Source organism: Urocitellus parryii, chromosome 9, assembly GCF_045843805.1.
Source record: "Urocitellus parryii isolate mUroPar1 chromosome 9, mUroPar1.hap1, whole genome shotgun sequence".
Classification (NCBI taxonomy): Eukaryota; Metazoa; Chordata; class Mammalia; order Rodentia; family Sciuridae; genus Urocitellus; species Urocitellus parryii.
The window spans coordinates 135,081,964-135,101,820 of NC_135539.1; the positions used below are offsets into that span (position 1 = coordinate 135,081,964).

The following is a 19,857-nucleotide window of genomic DNA, read 5'->3' on the forward strand; positions in this document are numbered from 1 at the left end:
ATTTCTTAAAGTGAAATGCTAAAATATTCAAGGGACACTCCCTTTTACTTTTAAAACTAAAGCCATAGAATTATTAGTTGATTCAAATGATTAAGATAAGGATCTATCTCTTTGTTTTTTTTCTATCTTACCTTCCCTGTTTTCCAGGAAGATACCATGGAGGTTGAAGAATTCCTAAAAGAAGCTGCAGTGATGAAGGAAATCAAGCATCCTAATCTGGTGCAACTATTAGGTGAATAAACCCGAACCATAAGTTTTCATAAAGATGCTTGCCCCCAGCCCCTGTTGTCTTCTAATCATTCTTTGGAATCATTGTGATAAAAACTCCCAATGAGAATCCATTTCAGAAAATGGTTGTCATGGACTGGGGGTATAGCTCAGTAGTAGAATTCTTGCTTGGCATGCATTTGGCCCTAGGTTCAAACTCCAGCAGCACCACCACCACCCCCCCCAAATGTTATTTTGAACAGTAGGGGTTGGGTTGAAAACAAACAAACAAACAAACAAAAAAAAAAACAGGGCAGGGCTGGGATATAGCTGACAATAGAGTGCTTGCATAGCACATATGAGGCCCTGGATTAAATACCCAGCAGTACCAAAAATTAAAGAAAAAGACAGTGGCCTAGGTTCATTTCTGTGTAGGAAACTGCCAAGCATAAATGATGGCTGCCCCATTCAAAATTCAGAAGCATTCAAAATGGTACTAAGTCAAAAACTTATCACAATAATTTCACAAAATAAGGAAACTTTTACAGTAAAAAAAGAAACAGATTAGAAAATTGTTACCACACCCATCACTTTACCCAAGCAGGAAATGCTATACTGTGATAGATTGATTTCACCCATTCAGATCACAGAGAAGCTTTTGACTAAACCCTTATTTTCTCTATATAAAATTGGGCCAGTTTCTGTGGATGTTCAAATAGAATCAAACTATCTGAAAGAAAATAATTTCTTGTTGGCTCTTCATGAGGAATCTGCTGTGTGAAAATTCTTGACTATGGAAACAATTAAAATCTTTTCACAAACTATTATTACTTCTAGATAAGCATTGTTAGAATGTAGTTGAGTGGGAGAATCAAAGGCATGTCCAGAACTCTATAAAATGTGGTCATCTTTTCCCATTGCGGAATTAACACAAGTACCTCTTTTACACAAAGGCAGATGAGTTTCCAGAGAATAATATAAATGGAAGCAAAGACTTCCTTATCAACCAATTTCTTAATTTTTGCTATGTTAATTTCACAGAATGTGGTAAAAATTAGCCAAACCAGACAAAGAATTGTTGAAATATTCTTGGCCATAATGACTTGGATTATTGGAATGTATACTAATAAAACAGCCTCTCTCTTCATCTATCAGGTGTGTGTACTTTGGAGCCACCATTTTATATTGTGACTGAATACATGCCATATGGAAATCTGCTTGATTATCTCAGAGAATGCAACCGAGAAGAGGTGACTGCAGTTGTACTGCTTTACATGGCCACTCAGATCTCTTCTGCAATGGAGTATTTAGAGAAGAAGAATTTTATCCATAGGTGTGTGAAACCTGTTATTGCCTTCTTGCTTGATATGAAGATGAAGAAAAGAAAACCTTCCCAGAAATTTTCAGATAATTAAAGAAAGTAATTATCTCTATCACAGGGCTCATTAAATGTAATTTCTAGCTTGTAAACTTATTGTGCTCTGATTAAAAGTACTAATGAGAGATCTTTGTTATTCTCAACATGTACTAGCTCCTGTTTTTCCCAGCACTGTATCCAAGGTCCTTTTGCTCCATCTAGTGGCTGAATTAAAAAAAAATAGCATCTGTCTCTGGAAGTATTTTGTTAATTTTTATGTGGTGCTGAGGATAAAGCCTCGTAAGCATCTCTAACTTACTTTTGAAACCTGACCCAATACTTATAAACCCATTTTATACAACCTGCTCTATCCTAGCATCATATAACTGCCTCTTGATGACTGTTCTATAAGTGTTACAAATTAGTGCCTTTTGTCTTTGTTAGTGATTATCATAAAATAACTACCATGATTGTTAGTACTTACCAACTCTTAGAGCACAAACAAGCAAGAATAGAAGATTTATGACCATTTTTCTCACCATGTGAGTAGGATCACATTGGAATTTATTCTCTTTCCCACAGAGATCTTGCAGCACGAAACTGCCTAGTGGGAGAAAACCATGTGGTAAAAGTGGCTGACTTTGGCTTAAGTAGACTGATGACTGGAGATACCTATACTGCTCATGCTGGAGCCAAATTTCCTATTAAATGGACAGCACCAGAGAGTCTTGCCTACAATACTTTCTCAATTAAATCAGATGTCTGGGGTAAGGTTGGAAGAGAGATTTTCCTGTGTGTCATTTTATTTTCTTTATAAATCCTTTTAATTCGTTTGAGTTTCTCTTTTATATGACCTTTAAAAAGTCAATCAAAAAAGGGCACTGACCCTGGGCATAGTATCTCATGTCTGTACTCCATGAGGCAGAGGCATAAAAATCACTTGAGACTAGGAGTTTAAGAACAGCCTGGATAACATAACAGGACCCTATGTCGGGGGGGGGGGGGGGGGGGGAAGGTCTAGACCTTCAAAGAAGTCACAGAATAGAACTCATATGCATTGGAGTGCTAATGATCCATTCTTTGTAAAGCTCCCTGCTGTTCACATAGGTTTTATTGCTCATTTCCAGAGCATGTGACACAGAACACTCTTTTCAAGGAAGGCATGAGGAGGTTACATCTAGTATTAGTCCTTCTAATAGATCTTGTTTCTAGTACCCTGAGAGCAGAAGGACTTATTAGATAGAGTCTACCTAGCAGACTGAGCAAGTCCGAAAATGTAGATTGTGGGTAGGCAGAAATTGTTGTAGGATTCTAAGTCACTTCTTTCCAGAAAGCTCCAACTCAAAGATAATCAAATTGTGATATAATCAAGCAAATTCTTTTTTTTTCTGTTAATTTTGCCTGATTTTAAATGAATCTATTTTTCATTACTTTTCTGATTATTAGCCAACTTTAAAAATCATGTAATTCATTAAATAGATCAGAGACTGTTCTAAGAGTAGTTAGATTATGTCATAGGCTTTATATCATCTTAGTTTGTTATACTTTAGTATAATAAAGGAAAAACCTAAATAAAAATTGTGAATTTTAGAATTGTCCTGAGATTATTTTTTGTGGGGGGGGGGCAGCATTTCTGTGGCAGATACCTTAGACAAATAAATCATGCTATAAAAATTGGCAAAAGGGTATATTAATGTTGCTGTGTGATTATGAACCAAAAAAAAATTGGATAGCGGGGTACTGGGAATTAACAATTTTTTTTTTCTTTTGGTTCTAGCACTTTACCACTGAGCTACATTCCCATCCTTTTTTAATTTTTAATTTTGAGATAGGGAGGCCCTAAGCAACTTAGCAAGACCCTAAATTGCTGAGACTGACCTTGAACTTGAAGTCATCCTGCCTCAGCCTCCCAAGTCACTGGGATTACAGATGTACATCATTGTGCCTGACTGTGAATCAAAAGAGACGTTACCTAGTGATAGAAAATAAACAATAAGACAAAACACTAAGCTTTTTTTCCCCCCCCTTATTCCTTATGCAGCTTTTGGGGTACTATTATGGGAAATCGCTACATATGGAATGTCACCATACCCAGGTATTGACCTGTCTCAGGTCTATGATCTACTGGAAAAAGGATATCGAATGGAACAACCTGAGGGATGCCCTCCTAAAGTTTATGAACTTATGAGGGCATGTGAGTATTTGTGCATATTTTAATTTTGAAATGCCAACAAGTTGGGATGGTTAACAAAATTAGAAATATTCCTTTGAGTATTAGATTGAATCTAGCTTCATGGCATTTTAAAAGTTTGTCATTTATCAGCTAGCTGAAACAGGATAGGCTCTACCAATGAGACTTACTGGAATCCTAAGAATAGTTGTCTGCAGCCCAAATATTGACCCAATTTCTCAAAAAATTGTGTATTTAATAAGATCACAAGAATTGGGTTTGTAGAGGAGTGTTGAGTAGTAGATTAAATTACAGTTGTGTTCAAATACAGGTTTTATATTATTTTCTCATTGAGCATTGGCAAAAGTGAATTTTAAATGTTTCCTTTCTTATACCCTATTAAATTTCTGGATATATTTGGACTTGTTTCTTCACAACGTTTAAAGACAGTTTTCACTTGTTTCATTTTTCTGCTGGAAGAAAACTTGCCATTTTCTAAGTGATTTTACACCCCTTCTCATTTTTACAGTAGAGGGAATGGGAACTGAGGCTGGATAGAAGGACCAGCCTTACTAAGTGGATTCTTACACCTCTGGGTCTAGAATTGAGAGGTAGTTACATGTCTGCCATAATGAACATGTTGTAACTAATAAACCCACATCATGATGCATGAGCCTCATTGTCTGCTATGCCATTGGATATGTAATTCTGGCAAGGAACTAATTCTCTTCTGTCACATAGGCTGGAAATGGAGCCCTGCTGACAGGCCCTCTTTTGCTGAAACACATCAAGCTTTTGAAACCATGTTCCATGACTCTAGCATTTCTGAAGGTAAGAATCTGGTGGATTTAGTGTTGGTAGCTAGTTCTGGCCTGTGGGGAGTGGTGGGTCATTACATTCCAAAAGTATTCAGCTCCTCTGGCCATGGTGACACTTGCTTGCCTATAATCCCTGTGACTTGGGAGAATGAGGCTGGAGGATCCGAACACAAGGCTAGCTTCAGTAAGTTATCGAGATCCTTTCTCAAATTAAAAAATAAAAAGGGTTAAGGGTGTAGCTCAGCAGTAAAACATTCCTGGGTTTTTTCGTACTGGCCCCAGTACTCAAGTAAAACAAAACAAAACAAAACAAAAAAAGGGATCTGCTCTTACACTTGACAGCTCTGTTTCAAGATATTCGGTTAAGGCTGGGATTGTGGCTCAGTGATAGAGCACTCGCTTAGCACTTGCGAGGCCTTGGGTTTGATCCTCAGTGCCACATAAAAAAATAAATAAATAAAATAAAGATATTATGTTCAACTACAAGTAAAAAATAAATATTTAAAGAAATATGGTGTCTCAAAAATAAAGAAAGTAGTCTCTTCATAAAGAAAACAAGTTTGAAAATTCTTTATGTATCAACATTTATGATAAAGGGAAGAAAAGAAGAAAAAGTAATATGAAAATACCAAATTATTTGAACCACATACCAAGTCATAAAAGCAATATTCAGGGCTGGGGCTGTAGCTCAGTGATGGAGCACTTGCCTAGTATGTGAGAGTCACTGGATTCAATCCTCAGCACCACATAAAAATAAATTAATAAAATAAAGTTATTGTGTCTAATAAAAGAAAGCAATATTCTATCATTCATCTTCTAGAACTATATCTTAAGAAAATAAGAGCATAAATTTAGCTACAAGGTATAAAAATTTAAGAACAACCAAACATCTACTGTGCTGTTAATTATTATATTATTATTGAATACTTTGAATTGTATTCTTAAACCTGTTGGCATGGAAAGAGGTTTAGAAGAGATAAATTAAGCTATCAACAGAGATAAACCACTTCTTATTTAAAAAACAAGGTATGGGCAGGAATGGTGGCACAACACCTGTAATCCCAGCCACTCGGGAAGTTCAGGCAGGAGATTATCGAGTTTGAGGCCAATCTGGGCAACTTAGTGAGGCCCCATGCAATTTAGTGAGCTTAAACCATCCTCCAGCTTCAGCTTCCCAAGTAGCTGGAGCTGTAAGCATACACCACTACACCCAGGTGAATTTTGTACTTTAGCAATCTATTCTTCATTTCTTTCTCAATTGTATGGTTTTTGATTTTTCTTTTCCTTTCTTTCTTATCTTGGTATTAGGAATTGAACCCAGGGGTGCTTGACCTGAGCCACAACCCTAACCCTCCCCCCATTTTTAAATTTCTTTAGTTGTTTTGGTTTTTAATTTGTTATAATCCCAGCCCCTTTTATATTTTATGTTGAGACAGGGTCTCACTAAGTTTCTTAGGGCCTTGCTAAGTTGCTGAGTCTGGCTTTGAACTCATGATCCTCCTGTCTCAGCTTTCCATTAGCTGTGTGTTTTTTTTTTTTTTTGAAAAGAAAAACTCCCTTTCTCTGTCATAAAATTGTTCTTTTCATCAGGCCTCTTGTCTTCTTCACAGAGGTAGCCGAGGAGCTTGGGAGAGCTGCCTCCTCCTCGTCGGTGGTTCCATACCTGCCCCGATTACCTATACTTCCTTCCAAGATGCGGACCCTGAAAAAACAGGCGGAGAACAAAGAGAACATTGAAGGAGCACAAGATGCCGCAGAAAATCCTGCCTCCAGTTCAGCACCAGGTGAGGCCCGAGGAGGTAGAACCAAAGCTGAAACTGCCTTTTTTAAAGAAGCGTAGATACGATGCTTTTGTGCCCGTTTTATGCCCGTCTTCCCTGAAGACAGTGTGGCTTCTGTTCTACCTCTAGTGCTGGTCCTGCATTGCTATTGCTAGTAGTTCTGATCTGTCTGTCCAACATAAGACTCTGTCACCGGCTCCATTTCCTCAGCCCTGGCTCCTGCATAGTTACCATCTTTACAGTTCTGGTGAAAATGTCTTCATTAAGCCGGATAGGTGATGCCAGGTACATTTGTTTTTAGAAACAAAATGAATACTGAGGTAAGAACCAGCAGGGTATTTCCCCTCACTTACACCCACACCACATTTGGAAGAGTAATCACCATGAAATGATAATGTATTTATTAATTTCCTCTAAGTACCCCAACACTTGACACTTTATTGATGCTGACAAAATTTTACAATTCAGTCTTAGTTACTCTAATGGATTCTCTTCTTGTCTTTTACATCATACTGATTGTCCATTTCTCATTAGGGTTCATTAGAAGTGCACAGGCCTCCAGTGGGTCCCCAGCACTGCCTCGAAAACAGAGAGACAAGTCACCCAGCAGCCTCTTGGAAGATGCCAAAGAGACATGCTTCACCAGGGATAGGAAGGGAGGCTTCTTCAGTTCCTTCATGAAAAAGAGAAATGCTCCCACACCCCCTAAACGCAGCAGCTCTTTCCGAGAAATGGAGAATCAGCCCCACAAGAAATATGAACTCACGGGTAACTTCTCACCTGTTGCTTCTCTACAGCATGCTGACGGGTTCTCTTTCACTCCTGCCCAGCAAGAGACGAACCTGGTGCCACCCAAATGCTATGGGGGGAGCTTTGCACAGAGGAACCTCTGTAATGACGACGGTGGCGGGGGTGGGGGCAGTGGCGCTGCTGGGGGTGGGTGGTCTGGCATCACAGGCTTCTTTACACCTCGCTTAATCAAAAAGACACTGGGCTTACGAGCAGGTAAACCTACAGCCAGTGATGACACTTCCAAGCCTTTTCCAAGGTCCAACTCTACATCTTCCATGTCCTCAGGGCTTCCAGAGCAGGATAGGATGGCAATGACCCTTCCCAGGAACTGCCAGAGGTCCAAACTCCAGCTGGAAAGGACAGTGTCCGCCTCTTCTCAGCCAGAAGAGAATGTGGACAGGGCCAGTGACATGCTTCCAAAAAAATCAGAGGAAGGTGCTGCTCCAGCCAGGGAGAGACCAAAAGCCAAACTGTTGCCCAGAGGAGCCACAGCGCTTCCTCTGAGAGCCCCTTCTGGGGACCCAGCCATGACCGAGAAGGACTCTCCAGGGGTGGGAGCGGCTGGAGTGGCAGCTGCACCCAAGGGCAAGGAGAGGAATGGTGGGGCACGCCTTGGGACTGCTGGAGTCCCAGAGGATGGAGAGCAGCCAGGCTGGTCTTCTCCAGCCAAGGCTGCGGCCGTCCTTCCAACCACTCACAACCACAAAGTGCCAGTCCTCATCTCGCCCACTCTCAAACACACTCCAGCAGACGTGCAGCTCATTGGCACAGACTCTCAGGGGAATAAATTCAAGCTCTTATCTGAGCATCAGGTCACATCCTCTGCAGACAAGGATCGCCCCCGACGGGTAAAACCAAAGTGTGCCCCACCTCCACCGCCGGTGATGAGACTCCTGCAGCATCCGTCCGTGTGCTCAGACCCTGCGGAAGAGCCAGCTGCCCTGACTGCAGGACAGTCCACGTCAGAAACACAGGAAGGAGGGAAAAAGGCAGCTCCAGGGGCAGTGCCCATCAGTGGGAAAGCTGGGAGGCCGGTGATGCCTCCACCCCAAGTGCCTCTGCCCACATCTTCCGTCTCGCCAGCCAAGATGGCCAATGGCACAGCAGGTACTAAGGTGGCTCTGAGAAAAACCAAACAGGCAGCTGAGAAAATCTCAGCAGACAAAATCAGCAAAGAGGCCCTGCTGGAATGTGCTGACCTACTGTCCAGTGCAATCACGGAACCTGTGCCCAATAGCCAGCTGGTCGACACTGGACACCAGCTGCTCGACTACTGCTCAGGCTACGTGGACTGCATCCCCCAGACTCGCAACAAATTCGCCTTCCGAGAGGCTGTGAGCAAACTGGAGCTCAGCCTGCAGGAGCTGCAGGTGTCCTCAGCAGCTGCTGGTGTGCCCGGGGCAAACCCTGTCCTTAATAACTTACTGTCCTGTGTACAGGAAATCAGTGATGTGGTACAGAGGTAGCCACTGTTAGCCTGGTGGGAAGATGCGTACACATTTCTGGGGGAGAGGGAAAGGGACATGTTTTCCTGTGTTCTTGTTTTCAAAAAATGAAAGACTGATACTTGAGTGTGTTTATGTGAAGTACCTCAGATCCCTGAGTTCTCACGTTTACAGGTTCATCTCAAAAATAAAACACAAATCACGTGAACATAGGAGAGGTGAATTAGGTAGGGGCAAGGCGCAGTGGTGCACAAGGAAACGCACCGGAATTCGGGGAACTTGGGTGTGACAGAAATGCAGTCCGTCCCTACCTGGAACCCTGTGAGGTGCTGGACTGGGCCACTGGTAGGACTAAGGGTGACTGTGCTCCGGTTCACCTGGCAGCTTCGGTGGGATAAGAAAAGGAAAGCTGGGCCTGTGCCAAGAGCAGGTTTGCTCCAGGCAGCTGGGAGCCCTGTTTGCTTTGCTTCCACAGGTCATCGCTGCTGAGGTAAGAACTGCGGGTCAGGTTGCTAGAGCACAGACTGGGAAACGTGGCCGCCTGCCTGCCCCTGTCTGCCTGCCTTTGGTGCATTGGTGCAGGGGGTAAAGAGTGCTGGGAGGTGTCGTCTGGGAAGTTGAAGCCTCCTCCTGAAATGCTCCTTATCGGTCCCATCCCCAGTCGATACATTATTCATGGACCAGGACTGGCTGACTGCTTGTTGGTGGCTGTCTGTTTACTGTAGGTGTAGGGGTCTCCTTAGTGGTTCTGCCCTGTCCCTTGCAGGGCAGGCTGTCTTCCTTTATTTCTGGCAGCATTCAGGGCATTCACTCATTGATCTTGAAAGCAGGGGTCACTGCAGGTTCTCACAGGGGAAGCCTTTGCTGACATAGTGCCCCTGCATATTGACACACTGGCCGAGGACTGCATATTTCTTTACCAACTAGAATACCAAGGAGGTGGTCCTTTCTTGAAACTGCACAGCCAAGCCTGTGACAGAGGAGAAGCTGGCTTGGTTGTAATGACTGTTTCTCCCTCCCTCATCACCTTCAGCCCAACCGGGTAGACAGTAGGGGAAGGCATCCCCCAGCCCTGCAACCCCCCCACCCCACTTGAATTACCCCATTATGCTTTTCTCTTCTCACATATCTGCCCCATCCCCCATCGTTGTACTTGTGTAGTTCATGTTGGGAATATTCTTTATTTATTTTACCATTTCATCTCTGTTTTAAGAGTACGTAATTGAAGGAGTAGGTCCTTTTCAGGGAGTACCAGTTAGATCCTGGAAACCTAATGACTTACCCTTAAATAGGTTTTGTCCTTGAAAAATAGGCCTTTCTCTTCCCTATTCGATATGATTATGGAAAACTATGGCATAGAGTTGAGTCTAATGGGTTAAATATTATTAATGTTCTTGGTATCAGGTCTAATTCCAGTTACTGCTTCATTCTTTTTAGAAAGCTTTATGAACCCTCCCTCCATTCACAGGGAGGAACCAGTACAAAGAGAACCCAGTACAAAGTATTTTTATTTTCTTCTCCCAAAGGAATATTAGCATAGGAAGATAGGAATTCAACATTGAGCAGAGAGTTTTCTTCCTGGCCGTCCAATCGATCCCCTGTCAGGCCTCAGCCCTGTCTCTTAATCCATTAAATGATGGTAACAGTGCATGTTCTCAAGGGCATTTTCAAATAAATGTATAGCTAACCCTTTGATAGCCTCCCTGGAAAGCTCTTTAATGCATTGTTATGTTGAATTGTTTTTCTTTCTTTGCAGAGTGGCAGATGCTACTGAATTTAGAACTGCTGAGCTGTGTTAATTAAGCTAGAATACTGAGGAAGAAACTGTTTTCATCAGAGTTTGGCATTTTTTTGACCAAGTTAGTTTTTTATCACTGCTGCTCCAAAGGAGGCTCAGGTTAAGAGAAGGATTCGCAGGGAGGAGACAGTACCAGGTATGCTGGCACGTGTTGAGTGATCCGTGTCAGTATGTGACCAGTAGCTGTAACAAAAGCAACTGGTGGTCCTGTTAATATCTTTGTAGTAATTGGAAGAGAACTTGGATTTGAAACCACCCTTTTTCCTTACTGCTCCCCCTTATCAAATACCATAAACTTGAACTTATTTTAGTAGTTAGTCTTTTAAAGGTGGAGAAGAGAAAGCTGAAATTTAGAATATTGTTATGCTGCTTTTTAAGTTTATCCCTGCTGTTGTAGAATGCAAGTTAAGGGATTATAATTGTTTTCAAGGGAGTTTTTTTTTTTTTTTTAACAAAGGCTGTATTTTTTTCTTAAGAGTTCTGAAAATAAGCCTTGCAGAAACACTACTGAGTGTATTTCAGCTCCCTGGTTTTCTCACTGAAAAACGATCTTGAGGGTGGTGGGTGGGGGCTGCATCTTACTCAGGGCAGCACCTATTTCTGTCTTGCTTACAGTGGGTGCTCAATAAATCCATAAATTGAATTGATTCTTCTCAGCACTGTCACAAGTAGCATTAACTATCGCAGCACACCCCATCCACATGATGCTTGGACTGTGTGACGTCAGGGGTGAGGGCTCAGGGCTCAGGTTGAAGAGGCACTGTCAACTTGCTATAAAAGTACAAGTTATGATTTTCCTTTTTACGCTTGTAAAGGACCAGTTTTAAAGAGAAAAAAAAAGAATCAAAACTTTATGTGAATTAAAAGGTTTGAATCCAAAGCAGAGAAAACTGCTTCTAGAGATTAAAAATGTCGTTTAATTTATCTAATCTAAAAGCAGGTAGTAAGGGAAAAGGCCTTGTACATTGTGTTGACGAGTGTCTGAAGTGGCTCTATAGATGTGCATACCTTTGGGTTGCCATGGCGTGTTTTCCTTTCATGTACAGGTAATATGATTTGAGTTTAAATTTTCTACCTTAAAATGCAATGTTTTGTGTTGACTATATCAATTGTGCATTACACAGAGTTTTCTTCTAAAAGGCTTTGTGTAAAGTTAACATGTACAGTTTTTCCTACAGACTCCTATCATGACTTTCAGAGATACAGCCTTAAAAATTTTGGCCCAGTTGGGGTGCAGTGGTGCACACCTATAATCCGAGCCACTTAAGAGGCTGAGACATGAGGATCATAAATTTGAGGCCAGCCTCAGCAACTTAGTGAGGCCCTCAGCAATTTGCAGCATGTCTCAAAAAACAAAAGGGCTGGGGATGTAGCTTAGTGGTAAAGTACCCCTGGATTAAGTACCCAGGGCCAAAAAGATGTTTTATGTGTTCTTACAGTGAACTTGATACCAAGCTGTGAGCTCTGTTATGCAAGAATGTTTTTCTAGATGACTTATATATACATAGAGGTCATTAAAGCTGACACCCTTTCCCAGATGCATTTTAAGGTTTAAAATAAAAATTTTCTTACAATTCAATTGAAAGTTGGCAGTAAAATAGTTCTTAGTTCATAAAACATGCTGCCTATGCTAAGGCACAGCCCATGTTTATTTAACTAAAGTCATAGATCTTTTGCGTTTAAAAGATGCAGTATAGATAGTGGTTTAGAGTTCGGGCTCAAAACCAGTGAAGAAGACAAGTCATTTAACTTTGCTGAGCCTCAGTTTCCTCGTTGTAAAACAGGGATGATAATAGTAACTACCTCAGGGTTGTTGTAAGGATTAAATGAGGTAATGTTTATAAAATCCTTAGCTCAAGTGCCTAGCCCACAATGGCACTCCATAACTGTCAACTAGTATTATTATTAACACCTAATCCAGGAAAGTACAACAGAATCGTTTAGGGGTTTTTTTTGTTTTGTTTTGCTTTTTTTTAAGAAAAACTGATGAATTATTCCCATTCCAGATCAGAATTCCCAGTGGGGTGAGATCTCAGCCAGTGTGCTTTCAAAGAATCTCACCAGGTATTTGAGATACCCAACACTATCTGAAAACTGTCAGTGACCTTTTCTTCATAGATTAGGAGATCAGAGGAGAGGATGGTCAAGTCACTCTAGCATTATCTTAACAGTCAATGACTGGGCCAAGGCTGAATTCAGGGCTTCTGACTGCTGGTTGTGGCTCTTCACCACACCTGCTGCCTTGTGGGACACTGTGAAGAAAGTGGCTCAGAGAGACAATCAGTGTGCAGGGCGCTGCACACTCTCTAAAGCACAGGCTTGTGGCACACTCTGACCTTCAGGGGCTTGACTGTTGAGAAATGGCAGCTCTGGCAGAGCAGCGTTCAGGAGAACTCCGTGATTTAAAAGATTATTTGGGGTCGTTCTTTTGGACTGATCTCACCAACAACCGTCTGCACTTTGTAGTAAAGGAATATCAACTTAAAAGTTGTTTTTTTTTTTTTTTAACTAGTCCTACATTCCTTTTTCTTAAACGACTTTATTGTTCAATATCACTTTAATGACTGAGATAATGTATATGAAAGCACTTTGGAAAAGTATCAAATCTAATATAACTATAAAGTTGTATTATGAATGTCTGTGTAGAAGAGAAAACATTTCACTAGTGCTGATTGACCTAAACGCTTTTACCTGGGGGGGGACCTGAAACTGCAGCTATATGAAGAATCACCTGTGTAATTTATACATTTATAAACATGAAACTGCTACAAGAATATGTGCAGGTATAGCACATGGTTTGCTACAGTTGTAGTTCAGAGCTGAATAAATTCAGGAAAACTAGGGACCAACTTTTTGGTTTAATTGTGCTCTTTAAAAAGTAATGAAGTGTACTTGGCTTCAGAATACAGAAGCTCTTCTGGGGACCTTGGCTCAAGAAGGATGAGGCCTCTTACTCTTGAATATTTGTCTACAACCTGCCCAGCCATTGGTATCCTAAATGTGGTGGAGCAGACTCGTTATCTGTTAGTGTTGACAGTGTCTTTTTTAACCTACGTCCTTTGTGGTTTTGTGGTGGGAGGATGCATGGGGCTGGATGACCTTAGGACCAGGGCATTGGGTTATTACTTCTAGGATTTCCTACTAGTTGTGACATTGACATTTATCATCTTTGTTTTTATCCCAGGAAGAGTAGATGAACTTAATTTACCTGTTAGATTATTAAATACTGAAGAGTAAATTGCAGTGGGGCTGCTGTGGGTTACAGCTGTGCTTCATTCTGACCCCTCCCACCCCTTTCCATTTTTGCTTGCATTCACCTGTTCCACCAGGACTGGGGTCCATCTTTGTGTCTCAAGCATCTGTTATGACCAGTCCTTCTTAAGTAGGTGGGTCTCTGGGTTAAGTTTCCTTTCAGGGACTGATAGACTCCCCAGGCTGTATTTCTTAGCTTCTATTAAATCAGTAGCTCAGCTTCTTTGAAAATGCCTACTTCAGTTTGTGGGCAAGCGAGAGATCTAGGGACCTTCCATGTGACAACCTCGGGAAACTGCTGGCTACAACCTCACCGGAAAGGCCAGGTCTTGGGCTGGTTCTAAAACTTCTGTTCTTAACAGGATATCTACATCTTTTGTATAGAGTTCCAGTTTTCTAACTTCCAGACTTTTCAAAGTCCAATAATTCAAGGCCAGCTTTTTGGGGGTTGGATGCCAGTCAGCAGTGCCTGGAATAATGGTGACTGTTACTGCCATGTTAAGCACAACCTCACTGCCATCCCTACCCTCCTCTTAGGAAGCATGGGCAAGTTTCAGGGCTAGGGACTGGACCTGAGTGTGGGCACGATAGTATTTCCTTTGTTTCTGACTCATGATCCTAGATGTATAGGCCAGGAAATTAGGAAGCTCTACCCTTGTAATTGGGGTAAAAGAAGATCCAGTGCTTCTCCTTGAGTAAGGAGGCCTACAGCAGGCATCTGGATTCTAAGCTGACTTGGAGCAGCAGAGGCCACCCATAAAGATTTGTACCTTCAAAGATGGGTTTATGATTTGCAGTAGAAAAGGTTTGTCTGCTCGGTTGCCGTCATGATTGAGCTAGGTCTGGGAGAAATGGGCTTCAGTGGAGCTCAAAGCCTCAGGCGGTGAGACACCGCCACTGAGGGCTTTCCTCACAGCTAGCCCTGATGGGAAGGAACGCTGCAGGTTTCTCTGTCCCTGAGTGAGCCGAGGGAGGGGAGCTCTTCCTGGACCCTGCCCCCCCTCCAGATGCATGTACTTCTTTCCTCCTATGTACAGCTATAGATTTGAAATTGTTTACCTCTCCTAGGAAAATGTCTTTTCACCTCCCCATTACTAATCAAACTGAACACGGTAGCAAAGCCCTTTCAACTGGGACAGAGTGGACAGATGGCATGTTGAGTGGGTCTTCAAACCTGCAGACCATATAAGGGGACACAGTCTTTAAGTTGAAAGGCTAGGCACAGTCTTGTCCCCGGACTAGACCACGTTTAGGGCAGAATTGTGATACCTGAACTCTGCACTTTCTGGGAGATTCTTTTTTCACCATTGCAAGAGCAAATTTCAAGGTCGTATAAGTTTCTGCAAGTGACTGAGCTGTGCACACAGAGCTTGAGGTCTCCAAACATACTACTTAACCCTTTAAGGAACTGGTAAAGGCAAACTGTCACATGCCAACAAGTGTTATAAAGGAAATGCAGGAGTTCTTTGGTTGGAACTGGGTTAGATTTGCTTCCGAGCCTCAGAATAGGAGGTTTAAATCATGTTTAGGTACCATAAAATTTAGTTGGAGAAGAGGACTTGTGCTTAATAATTTTTTTCCACATATGGGTACCTAATTTTCAGTAATTATTATACAACAAAAATAAGTAAGCCAAATAAATTTAATCTTGTTTAGAAATTGAACGCATGATGCTCAGTGCTTTAGGGTCCTTGGTAATGAACTCCAAGTACTGCTCTGTCGTTTGTAAGTCCCACACCATGTATTGTGCGTGGCAAGAATGCAGAGAGAGAGAGAGAGAGATCTGAGAGACACTCCTGATAGATGAGGGCTCCCTAAACCAGCTTTCTTCATTTAGACAGCCAGTTTTCATTGTGGCCACTTGGACTCCATTATGAGAAGAATTTTCTGAGATCTTGAGAAATCACCTTGATCAGGCTGACTGTCTTCCAGGGAATTAGTATACAGAAATAGAACAATGAGGCACTTACCTTGTAGTTCCCTAAGGAACTGTGTTTGAAAACCCTCCCCTGTCAGACCTGTGCACACATTTATGTAGTCAGCGCATGCGCACTATTGTGCGCCCTCCCTGAGAAGCAGGGGTGTAAGTGCAAGGGGAGTGAGTCGCATCTTGCCTTGTGCACAGGGGCAGTGGCGGGGTTGGTGTGTTGGCCACAGGCAGGCTGGCTGAGCCACTGATGCAGACAGCCCGTCTCCCTCACAGACCCTGCACTTTTCCTTCTTTGCTTTCTGATTTTATAAAGACTATCAGTGGAGAAACCCCAGTTTTGTGCTTGCTTGATTAAAAAAAAAGTTTGGACATTTCATGGTTGTTGACAGAACTTTGTCCTGAAACATGCTAATTCAGAAAAAGTGTTCAATGTTTATACCAAAGGTTATGCTCTGCAGGTGTGTGGTGCACAGAGGGTGCTATGTGTTGCTACGGGGACACAGTGCACAGTGAGACAGTATGGGATTTAACTGAAAACACTTCAATCATGGGTCACACTACCAGTGTTGTCAGGTATTTGTTCTTTATTGTTATTGTAATATATTTTCAATTGTTTTTCTAATTTAATTCTCACTCTGTTGTCTGACTGTGAACTGCTAACAGTGTTAAACTTGATGTAAATAAATAATGCCCTTGAAAGGGACTGCTCTCTGCCTGTCGTCTCACAAGGTTTGCAAGTTGTGTTTTGTTTTAAATAAAGGTTGCAATATTTTATTGACAAAGTGAACTTGAGTTTGAAGTGTTTCTCCCATGATTTTAATTGACAGGAAATCTAAGCAGAATTTCCCTTTACATAAAATAAATGTCATTTTTAATGTAAAGAAGCGGATTTTAGCAAGCATCCCTCTAGTGAACTCTGGAGCGAAGGGTAAATCTCATCTTTTGGTGGTTCACATTTTTTACATAAGGCCTGGAGCCAGGCTGGTGTACATAAGGTAGGTAGTGTGACTCTCCAACGTGAGATGACTATAAAAGCAAACCTGACTCAAAATCCATCCTGAGTGGAAGAAGAACCGACTCGAGACAAGTCACGGGAGGAGTTCCACTTTATTACAAAAGGCTATGGGCTTATAAAGATCTAAGGAGAGGTGGCAGGGCTTAGGAGAATGACGGGTCACTTTTATTGGTAAGTTCTTCCAGATGTCAGTTCCGAGGCCCACAAAATTAGTTCCTATTGGGGCTAAGGTTTCCCGCTAGCAGGGTTTGAATATTGGCGCCGCTGGTGTGAAAGAGAAAGGAAGAGAAGCTCCTCAGGCACCATGTTGGGGTTTTTGGGGTGTGGCTGCCCTTATACCTTTTCCCAACACTGAGGACAATACAAAGTTCTAAAAATACTCTGAGCCAAAGTAACATTAATAGGATAAATATAGACACACAGGAGGGAACTTTCTTTTCTTTTTCTTTTTTTTTTTTTTTTTTTTTACTACTGAGCCCTTTTTATTTTTTCATTTTGGGCAACTTAGTGAGACATTGTCTCTGAATAAAAAAATTTAAAAGGCTGGGGATGCAACTCAGTGGTAGAGCACTTTCCTAGCACATGCGAGGACAATATCTCAATATTACACCACTCCTGATTTTTCTATGTTGACGTTGTATCCTGCAACTTTACTAAATTTGTTTAACAGTTGGAGTGTTTTAAGTTATTTTTAAATTTTTTTTTTAGTGGAGTCTTAGGATTTTCTCTTGTCATCTGCAAACAGTGATAGTTTAATTTCTTCCTTTCTAAGTTGGATGCCGTCTCTTTCTGGTGCCTGATTGCTCTGGCTAGAACTTGCAGTACTACGCTAATAACACGAAAGGACGTACCCTTGTCTTGTCATGGGCCATACAGGAAACACTTTCAACATATGAGCTGTGGACCTATGATATATGGGCTTCTGTACCTAATTTGTTGGGAGCTTTTATCATGAAGGGATGTTGAATTTGTCAAATGATTTTTTTTCTGCATCTCTTGAAGTGATCATATGGTTTTTGTCCTTCATTCTGTTGCTGTGATGAGTCACATTTATTGCTTTGCATATTTTGAACCACCTTGCATACCTGGGCTGAATCTTATCTGGTCATGGCAGGTGATCTCTTTAATGTGCTATTGAATTTGGTTTTGTAGTATTTTTTTTTTTTTAGGGTTTTTGTATCTATGTTCATCAGGGTTATTAGCTTTTACTTTTCTTTTATTGTTATGCCCTTGTCTGTTTTTTTTTTTTTTTCCAAGTCTGGAAGTACACCCTCCTCTTCAGTTTTTTTTTTTTTTTTTTTTTGGAGTAGTTTGTTTGACTAAAACTGATGTTCTTTAAAGGGGAGAATTCAGCATGAAGAGCTCGGTTTGATGGGCAACTTTTTATTGTTGATCCAATCTCATTAATCCTTCTAGGCGTACAGATTCTCTGCTTCTTTATGATTCAATTCTTGGTAGGTTGTATATGTCCAGGAGTGATTCGTCGGTGTTTAATTGTTTATAATGGTTTCTTATGATCTTCTGTGTTTCTGTAGCATCTCTAGTAACGTGTCCTTTTTCATTACTGTTTTTATTTGGTTCTTTTTTTCTTAATCTGGCTAAGGTTTTTATTATGTTTATCTTTTGTGGGTGGGTGGGGATCAGGGATTGAACTCAGGGGCACTCGACCACTAAGCCACATCCCCAGCCCTATTTTGTACTTTATTTAAAGACAGGGCCTCACTGAGTTGCTTAGCGCCTCACTTTTTTGGCTGAGCCTCTGGGATTACCGGATTGCGCCACTGCTCCGGCTAAGATTTGTTTTGGGTCCAACTTGTGATCCATCCTGGAAGCGGCTCCAGGTGCAGTTGAGAAGGATGTGTGTTCTACAGCAGGCGAGTGGAGAGTCGCATACATGTTGTTAGGTTGTTTGGGCTGGAGTGCAGTTTAAGTCTGGCCTTTCCTTGTCGATTGCCGTCTGGATGATCTGTCCATTGCTGAACTTGGGGTGTTGAGGTCCCCCACCCATTATTTTCTTGCAGCCGCTCTCTCCGTTAGCTCTATTGGTGTTTGCTTTGTGTACTCAGGTGCTCTGATGCTGGGTACCTATGCACTCACAGTCATACCTCTAGCAGGACTGTCCCCTTGATGACAGTGTGGTGCCCTTTTGTTTTTTTTATGGTTTTTATTTAAAGTCTGTTTTGTCTGATATACTCCTGCTCTTTGGTTTCTGGTCACATGGAATCTTTTTTTTTTTTTTTTTCCCCCGTCACTCCCTTTCAGTCCACTGTGTCCTTACCAGTGAAGTGACGCTCTTGAGGACACATGGAATCTTTAGCTTTTAATCCATTGTGTCTTTTAATTGGAGAACTTAATCCATTTACATTCAAGGTGATCATTGAGAGGTGAGGACTATCACTGCCATTTTGTTGTCTTCTAGTTGTCTTCTATTTGAAGCACCTTGCATATCCTGTCTTCATCTCTGGAAGTGGACAGAAGGCATTCTCTGGAGCCCAGGCTGGTGCCCAGGTGAATTTTTTTTGTGTGTATGTGTTTGTGTGTCTCCAACATGTGTTGACTACAAAGAGACATTTAATTATTTTAAAATCCATTATGAGGACAACTTCAATTAAGTTCTAAAAATGTTTTGAGGCAAAGCAGTATTAATAGATTAAGTGAAGATCCTTCTACAGGAACGTTCTATTCTTGTTTGACTTGGTCTTAAATTTGGACAAGTGTCATTGCCTGCAATGCATTAGGCACTTGTGAAATGTGTGTAAGTGGCAGGCAGGAGCCTGTTGGGATGTTTGCTTTTTTTTCCTTAATATTTATTTTTTGGTTGTAGTTGGATACAATATCTTTATTTTATTTTTGTTATTCCCAAACCCTTTTGTTATTCCAAACCTTTCCCAGGCCCTCCAGAGTTTGTGCTAACATGTTGACTCTTGAAGAACGGGGACTGGCCGCCAGAGGAAGCCACCACGTGCTCAGAGGTCTAGAAGCTTCAGCCCCACTCCCCGACCTGTGGTGGGAGGAGAAGGCTGGACTTGGACTTCATCACCAGCCGCCAATGATCTCATCCCTTGTGAATGCACAATAAAGCCTCCATAGAAACCTCCAGTGCCGGGCTCAGAGAGCTCGCAGGAGCACAGGGAGGGTGGCGCCTGGAGCAGGCTGGAAGAGCCGCACTGCAGCTGGCGCCCAGGCTCGGCTCAGAGCCTCTCCTCCTCTGGTTGCTCCTGAGCGATATCCTTTGTAACAGGCCAGCAACAGTGAAGGGTTTTCCTGTATCTCCAGGGCTGTGGGCACCTTG

General features: G+C 41.9%; 1 protein-coding gene across 4 annotated transcripts in view; it reads left to right on the forward strand.

Moving 5' to 3' along the window:
• The window catches only part of Abl2 (ABL proto-oncogene 2, non-receptor tyrosine kinase), a 95,411-nt gene extending 83,074 nt beyond the window's left edge, over window positions 1–12,337 (forward strand). For 2 of the 4 annotated variants that reach the window (XM_026388426.2, XM_026388427.2), the window contains exons 6-13: window positions 148–232; window positions 1,363–1,540; window positions 2,147–2,331; window positions 3,606–3,758; window positions 4,476–4,565; window positions 6,163–6,336; window positions 6,868–7,101; window positions 7,411–12,337. In XM_026388426.2, the coding sequence (XP_026244211.1) occupies window positions 148–232; window positions 1,363–1,540; window positions 2,147–2,331; window positions 3,606–3,758; window positions 4,476–4,565; window positions 6,163–6,336; window positions 6,868–7,101; window positions 7,411–8,591 (2,280 nt within the window). In that variant the 3' untranslated portion in view covers window positions 8,592–12,337. Of the gene's footprint in view, window positions 1–147; window positions 233–1,362; window positions 1,541–2,146; window positions 2,332–3,605; window positions 3,759–4,475; window positions 4,566–6,162; window positions 6,337–6,867 lie in introns of all 4 variants that reach the window. The other 2 variants (XM_026388424.2, XM_026388425.2) reach the window with 1 other exon arrangement.
• Window positions 12,338–19,857: the final 7,520 nt, after the last annotated feature.